The 8,312-nt window shown below is 42.2% G+C and overlaps 1 protein-coding gene across 2 annotated transcripts; it reads left to right on the forward strand.

Annotated features, from left to right (window-relative positions):
- Nucleotides 1-2,739: 2,739 nt before the first annotated feature.
- LOC123407859 (protein NDL1-like) lies at nt 2,740-7,031 on the forward strand. 2 transcript variants are annotated; one of them, XM_045101089.1, is made up of 11 exons: nt 2,740-2,943; nt 4,812-4,911; nt 5,061-5,158; nt 5,292-5,380; nt 5,467-5,527; nt 5,602-5,688; nt 5,801-5,878; nt 5,974-6,030; nt 6,123-6,178; nt 6,266-6,401; nt 6,493-7,031. In XM_045101089.1, the coding sequence occupies exons 1-11, from the start codon at nt 2,881-2,883 to the stop codon at nt 6,712-6,714; spliced, it is 1,047 nt and encodes a 348-aa protein (XP_044957024.1). In that variant the 5' UTR covers nt 2,740-2,880; the 3' UTR covers nt 6,715-7,031. The 2 variants fall into 2 exon arrangements, with proteins under 2 accessions (XP_044957024.1, XP_044957025.1); XM_045101090.1 differs by having other exon boundaries at nt 5,974-6,018.
- Nucleotides 7,032-8,312: the final 1,281 nt, after the last annotated feature.

Here is an 8,312-nt window from a genome sequence, read left to right on the forward strand (position 1 = left end):
GATTCAAGAGAGAGAAGAAGCCATCTAGCTACTAGCTATGGACTCGAAGGTCTCATCGGAGAGGCAATGGTGTTGATGAAGAAGCCCTCCGTGTCTGAATCCCCCTCCGGCAGGGCACTAGAACGGTCCCCAGATGGGATCTCACGGAGACAGAAGCTTGCGGCGGCAGAAAAGTATTTTCGTGGCTCTCTCTATTGGTTTCGGGATTTTTGGAAATTTATAGGCGAAAGAGGTAGGGCAAAGGAGGCAAGGGGGGCCCATGAACCTGCTAGGCGCCCCCTAGGGCGCGCCTAGGGGGCTTGTGACCTCCCACGAGACCTCTTGCCTTGGTTCTCAAGTCTTCTGGGTATCTTCTGTTATGGAAACAATCATCCCACATGTTTTTATTTTGTTTGGACTCTGTTTAATATTCTTTTCTGAAAAAGGTAAAAAACACGGAAAAAACAGAAACTGGCACTAGGCACTGAGTTAATAGGTTAGTCCCAAAAATGATATAAAATGGCATATAAATGCACATAAAACATCCCAAGTTGATAATAGCATGGAACAATCAAAAATTATAGATACGTTGAAGACGCATCAGAGGGGCAGGCTGCGACATCGACTGTTCTGGCCCGGGCAGGCCCAGATGGGCCAAGGCGGGATACTGCGGCTAGAGGAAGGAGACAGGACCGCCAAGTGGCGGCGGGCTGCGGTGGGGCACAAAAAATGAGGGCGTCAGCTAGGGTTTCCACAATAGGCACAAGTAAAGTGTCTATTTATAGGCAGTGGCTTACGAGAGGGGGTTTTTCCCAAATTTAGACTGTGTGATCCCGACCGAACGACTTTGACAATGGCTAAGGGTTATGTGGGCTAGGTGTCTATGTAGGGGATTTGTGGGCTGAGATGAGAGGGAGTTGGTTGGTCCGGCAATGATTTTTGAAACCGGAAACGTCTTGATTTAGACCGGCTATATCGCCACTATAGTTTAATGGTTCGAGCATCAAACGACCTTCGAATGCGACGAAATTTGGCAAGAAATCTACCTACTCTATATTAAGACAATACGCCAACTTTTGTCCCATTGCAAGAACATTTTTATCCCACTTAGAAAATAATATTTTAGAGATGTCGCGGGGCGAGTGCAAGTGTATTTGGGCTCAAAATGGTCAACAAGGACAACAGGGAGAACCGACAACTACGAACAGATGCAAGTTTTAAAAAATGATGGCAACGGAGTGCCGATGCAATGCGAATGATGCGAATACAAATGCGACAAACAAATAAAACGCACAATGAATCTCAAAATAACTGGAAGGCATCTGAAGCGTCGATCTCAGGCTGTTACAGAGGGGGAGGGCATTCAGAAATTCTGAGAGGTCAATAGAAGGTTTGCCACGTGCTTTGGTGGTTCTGAGTGGAGGACTTGGTGACTCTGAAGTCCTAGGGTTTGAGTGGCTATACCTGGCTGAGCTGCTAGGTGGTCTGACTGCAAGAGCTTGACTACTCTGAGGTGTGAAAGCTGGATAGTTACAATGAAAATAAATAAATGCTTTTGAGAACATTTGAAGCTTGGTCTTTAAGCACCAAGAGAAAGAAACTCAACACATCTTCCTCATCCTATTTTCATAGGATCAACATGTCTGTGGACTCAATGTGATATTGGATTACTAAAATAAAAATGGAGTATCTTTGGCTTGGCCATCCACTTGTCTCCATAATAATTTGCGGGGTCATCTTTCATTTTGTTGTGTTGAAACATAAGAGAACTTTCCTAAGACAATAAGATAGTAAAAGCATCAGTCCATCGAAATATGTTAACATTAATTATTAAAATTCATCAAGGGGATTAGATGCACTTTGAATAGTACATAAGATGGTCAATGAAAGGTTGTTCTGTTACAAGACACGAAAAAAGGAACACCTATGACTAAATCACAATCTTTCACACCAAACACCTTCAAGAAGAGAGGGCCTAACATCGTCAAGTCCAGCTTCAAAGTCGAGCATAATGAGTATTCAATAATCTTAACTCTTAGTAAACTTGATCTTGCTATTTCTAACCCTTTTATGCATATAAACACCTTCACAACTCCATTTTTACGGCATAATAGCACACCGGCTGTGAGTTGCTACGAAACCATGAAAATGACTAATCGTATTGGATGGATAGTATAGAACAAACAAATGCACATGCAACATTGCAGAGAAGAAATTTAATTAAGCAATGCCATTGTAAGATATGTTTTCTCTCTCCTTCTTCAAATTGGATTAGCCTCGTGAGGTTAGATATATTTTAGGCGATATGGTGGGTTCTAGATGGAAGAGGGGGATTGGGGTCAAATGGCAGATGAATCTTACCACTGCGACCAACTCCAAATAAGTAGAGATTAATTCAAACTTTTGTGTTTCATAATTCAACAATATTTTAAATCTTATAAAAAGCAATGATTTAAATATATAGTTTTTTAATTTAAATTCAAAATAAGGTAGGGGTAGCAACAAATGAGACTGACCACCCGCAGACACCCAATGGACCCTAGTCTCGTGAGTCTTTGCTTGAGGCCTTGACCTGCCGTCTTTTCAGCATTAGCCGGTTTTCTATTTAATTAGAAAAGAAACTGCCTAGTTATACTACTCCTATATAATAACCTGGACCCATCCGTAATAACGGGGAAGCTCCAGGGTGCGGAGCATAGTACAGGTAGAACTGCGCCGCTTGGTTTATAGCGGCAGGCCAAGAACTCCAAGAAGCGCAGGTGGGAGGGAGAAGCAGCAGCGGCGGCAGCGGGGCAGTTTCGAGAGAGAAAGAGAGGGGGGCGGTGGGTGGGAGAAAGAGGTTGGGAAGCGGGGGAGGGCCAGTTCGTCTTTTTCGGCGGGGGCGGTTTGTCTGCAGCCGGGATGGGCGACTCCGGCGGCTCCGTCGTGTCTATTGACGTCGAGCGCATCTCCTTCGGCGGGAAGGTCCGTGCCCTCCTGCTACCTCTACCTTTCTTCCTCGAATCCGCAAATTTCGTGCCGGCGCGGTTAATTTCCGCTTGTATCGCGGCGATTTGGTTGGCGGCATTGGAGCTGCTTGGGGGGGAGGATTGAAAGTTATGGGCGCTTGGAGATGCGACCTCGGTGGTGATATTGGAGTTTAGCTGGGTTGATATGTTTTGATTTCGATTGGAGTAGTTGTATGCGTTGGATTGTTTGGAGGTCCAAAGGGAAAGGGCTTCTCTCGAGTGTTTTTTTCCCCAATTTTTTTGTTACCTTATACTGTATCTCGAATTTCACTAAGTTCTCCTGAAGTTTGTGTTCGTTTCAGAATTAATCCCTGGCTGCTTGTAGATTTTTGGTTCTTTGGACTAGTTGCTTTGCTTGTTTTATATTACTGGTTTCTTGTTCAAAATTTGTTCTATCCTAATTTGAATCGTAAATCATAGTTAGGGGCTCTTCTCTTGCTTATTGGTTCATGGGAATTTCTTTCCTTGGTATTAGTCCAATTGGAGTTTGCTCTGCTCCTTTCACATCGACTAGCTAGCCATCTGCGTCGTGTAGTATCGAAGTGGTATTATTTTAGGGTGCCTCCTGTGGTTGCTGGCCTCTACCTACCTTCGTCCATGCGGATTTCTTTTGTGGTCCTCGTTCTGTATGTGGCAGCGTGCTGATTAATTTAACTAATCAATTCAATCGCCTACTTTGTTGTGCTTATCGCTTGATCAGAAAAGAAACCATGAAGATTCGATTTTGACGCTTTTGGGTTGTAGCTTGCGTGTCCTAACTGCCACTTTTTCCTATTAAGTTTTCTTCCATTCTGCCATATCACGTTGCTTAGTTGGGCTGTCAAGCACAATTGTCCTTATCAAATCCTCGCTTGCTGTTTCAAACCATTTAAACTCTTTCAATGTGTGAAATTGAAATGAGGTGCCCGGTCAAACTTAAGTTCATCCTTGTGGATGTTGCAATAGTTCTGATGATCAGTGGCCAGTGGATTGTAATGTAGTTAAATTTTATTCTTTCATATGACTATGTTACAAACCGTTCATCCTTAAGTTTTTAAGTTTGCACATGAAGAATTTTCTAAACAAAAAACAGCAAACACTTGCGGAAGATACGAATTTGGTGTAGACGAACAAGTATGTCTAGCAGACAAGGCTGTCTAAGTTTATTATTTTATTTTGTATGGTTTACAAGAATTCTGCACCGTATTTGAAGTTTTTTATATCCATTATAAGATTGGTGAGTGTCTTGTAAAAATAGTTGGACTGGTAAGGCCAAATGATTAGTGGACTAATTCCTAAGCTTGTTGCATTGTACAACAAAAAAAGGCCAATGTCTGGAAATTCAGATCAAATGTACAGGCTTACCTTGTCAACTATTTTTTGGCTTTCTTATTAAAAGTTGGCAATGTCGCTTACAAGCCTCCTTGTGACAAAGTTGTTGTCACACACATTCTTCCTGTGATAGAACAGAACAGCTCATTTGATTGCCTAGCGTATGGTCTTTCTGGCAGCTATGCTTTAAGCTTTTTGCTTGCGAAATGGTAGAGGAATCACTTCTAGTTGGTTCTTGTTCCATGCTTCCTCTTATTCTCCTTGGGCCTAGGAGATGGTCTAGGAATCATCACTTTAGCACCACACATCATAATAACTAACGGTGCTGTTGTTATTCTTTCTTATTAGCAGTATAGCATTGCCAAAAATAGGCAGATTCGCTGTTTTCATGGTTTCTTAACTAAAGCATGGAGTATTTTTTTATGCTGAGCATAGTAATGCAGTAATCATTTATCAATGCTCTTGTCATCTTGATCCATGTTTGCATAACACCTTGCGTCCTGCCATTTTTAGGAACATCATATACAAACAAAACATGGACCTGTATCTGTTGCGGTGTATGGTGACCCTGATAAGAATGCCCTTATTACTTATCCAGATGTTGCTTTGAACCGTAAGTTTTATTATTACAACTGAATGGATAGTGTCTGCAACTGTTTTAAATGTGCACCTGTGCATCATACCCTCTATGGTTCTATCCACTCCGCTCTGTTATATAAGAATTTCACAATACAGAGGCTTATGTTTATTATCGTTGATCAGATATGTCTTGCTTCCAAGGACTACTCTTCTGCCCGGAGGCTGCTTCACTGCTGCTCCATAATTTTTGCATTTACCATATAAGCCCCCCTGGACATGAGGTTTTTTTAGCAGAATTTGTTCTTACAATGAAGTTTTGGCCCTCTGCATTTATCTTGATATGATGCATCAGGAAATTTTCTATCTATTTTGTAATACTCATGTGCTTTATTACCCTTTACAACAATTGTGCAGTTAGGAGCCACTCCGATTTTACCAAACAGTCCTGTGGCATCGGTTGATGAGTTAGCGGATCAGGTTGCAGAAGTACTTGATTTCTTTGGGTACATATTCTCAGATGTTTTTTTTAGGTGATATTCAGATTTTTTTTCTCAACTTGTTTGAACTAATTACTTTTTGGCTTTTCCAGATTGGGTTCTGTTATGTGCTTAGGTGTCAGTGCTGGTGCATACATTCTTGCTCTCTTCGCAGTATGTGTTTCTTTAGAAGTAATCTATTTCCTACTGGTTGCACTACTAATAGCTATTTGCGTCGTTTGTTGCAGACAAAGTATAGGGAGCGTGTACTAGGTCTTATCCTCGTTTCACCTCTATGTAGAACTCCCTCATGGACTGAATGGTTTTATAATAAGGTAGCTATTCAGTATATAGCCTCTAGTACTATATTTTGTCTTGCAGAATAATAAAGTCTACGGTTAAATTCATCTTAATAATAAGGTTGTACTGAGAAATTCATTTTCCCAGGTTATGTCGAATTTGTTGTATTATTACGGGATGTGTGATGTGGTGAAAGACTGTTTGTTGCAGCGGTATTTTGGCAAGGTAATAAGTTAAGATTAGTGTATGACATGCCATTTAATTTATATTTTTTAGACCATGTGATATTGAACACTTCCGTTGGAACTTCTAATCCACAGAGAGTGCGAGGAGGCTCTGCTGTACCAGAATCTGATATTATGCAGGCATGTAGAAGTGTATGTACTTACCAAAAAGTTTATCCTTCATCATACACAATAATGTCTGTGTAATTTTATCTTGCTGATATAGCCTGTCTTAACTTATGAAGTTCCTAGATCAACGGCAAAGCATGAATATATGGCGGTTTATCCAAACAATCAATCAGTATGTACCCTTTCCTTGTTCAATTCCTGTATGATCAACTTGAACCTGAGCCGGTGAAATCAAAATGTACGTTCTGGTGCATTGCAGGAGACATGACTTGACAGAAAGCCTGAAACAGCTGAAGTGCAGAACTCTGATATTTGTTGGTGAGAACTCGCAGTTCCACACTGAAGCTGTTCACATGACCGCAAAGCTTGATAAGAGATACAGTGCTCTCGTCGAGGTGTCTATTATTTGCCCGATAGTCTGGTGTTCAAAATTTAATCCATTTTTTTGTTTTGTTTCAAAGTGCTGATTTCTGGTGTTTTTCACAGGTGCAGGCGTGTGGGTCTGTCGTGACGGAGGAGCAGCCGCATGCGATGCTGATACCAATGGAGTACTTCCTTATGGGATACGGCTTGTTCAGGCCGAGCCATGTAAGCTCCAGCCCTCGCAGCCCTTTGAACCCATTCTGTATATCGCCGGAGCTCCTCTCGCCTGAGAGCATGGGCGTGAAGCTGAAGCCGATCAAGACGCGGGCCAGTCTCAGAGCGTAGGTGCATATATGGAAAAAGAAGAAAAGGTTGGAGGTGTGAGGAGCTTTAGGCTAACCCGGCGATCGGCGATACTGATGGTATGTCTGCCTTAATTTTGGTGTTGAAATGGGGCGAGATGTTGTAACTGCGATGTAGATATAGAGAAGAGTTTTAGGGTGATGAGGTTGGTTGGTTGGTGGTGGGTTCTATTCCATTGATTCGTGGTAGTATTAAACATTTGTAAATGGTCACAGATTGTTTGTCAAAGCAAAAGGAATAATGATGATGATGATAATAATAAAGGGAGGCTGATGAGCTGCTGTCCGATTAGGTGCGCACACTAGTGTCTGTTCTCCACCTCGCCTGTACCCTTGGTTTCCCTTTTATGAGCTAGACTGGTGAACCATTGTTGTCTCCTGAAGCAAAGTGTTATTATATATTCAACCATCGTTGTCTTCTGAAGCAAACTTGCATCAAGGCCAGGACCCAGCGCGACCCGAATTTATGTGGCCAGGACCAAGTTATCAGTTGTTGACTGTGACTTGCCCCAAACTCGAATTTACATCCAGACAATTGCAAATTTATAAGGAACTCAAATGTACAGAATATATGTTAGACACAATAAAAGATGTTGACTCACCCTATGGTTAGGAGTAGAGTGGTATCTCCAACCCACAAGTATCGTAGACACACGGATGCTCGCATTTTTCAGAATTTATTTCAGTCCTTTCAGTTATGTGAGCATTCAGTAGGAAGAAACGTTTTCGTCAGCTATGAAGGTGTTCGTGATGACTTCGTCGTTTCAAGACGATGTACTGGTTCAGTCTCCTGAAGATACTCAGTTAGTTTGGAACCCTGAACAGACCGCCGGTGTTAAGCCGGAGGAAGGAGAGGATGAGGCCAAGTCATCATGCCCCTTATGCCTCGGGCGACACACGTGCTACAATGGGCGGGACAAAGGGTCACGATCTCGCGAGGGTGAGCTAACTTCAAAAACCCGTCCTTAGTTCGGATTGCAGGCTGCAACTCGCCTGCATGAAGTAGTAATCGCCGGTCAGCCATACGGCGGTGAATCCGTTCCCGGGCCTTGTATGCACCGCCCATCACACTATAAAAGCTGGCCATGTTTGAAGTCATTACCCTTAATCGTAAGGAGGGGGAAGTGTGCAGGGATGCGTTTGTAAGAAGAAATGTATATACGTATGTATGAGCATCTACATCTTTACTGTGTTAAAAAACAATGAATAGAGAGAAGAAATCTCAAATTTGAAGGTACGAGTCTTTTGACAGAGAGTACTTCAAGGTATTCATCAAGACTCCGTCAACTTGCAATACTGACACGTCAAGCAGCTTGGCTTATGCGAGATATGCAAGGCCACGAATGAGGATTTGATGCATGCACTCATCTCATGTATGTATGTGAAGATGTTATTCTCAGGGCTTCCCGCGATGTGTGTTTAGTGGGATTAGACGTTTCAATCCACTATAAAGATGTTTGTGGTAACTTTATTAATCTTAAGATAATGTATTAGTTCAGTCTCTTGGATATGCTTATAAAAATAGGGTGTGCGAGAATGCGTTCATAGGGATAGATATATGTATGTATGTGTGCATGAACA

The sequence above is a fragment of the Hordeum vulgare genome, chromosome 7H (assembly GCF_904849725.1).
Source record: "Hordeum vulgare subsp. vulgare chromosome 7H, MorexV3_pseudomolecules_assembly, whole genome shotgun sequence".
Lineage (NCBI taxonomy): Eukaryota > Viridiplantae > Streptophyta > Magnoliopsida > Poales > Poaceae > Hordeum > Hordeum vulgare.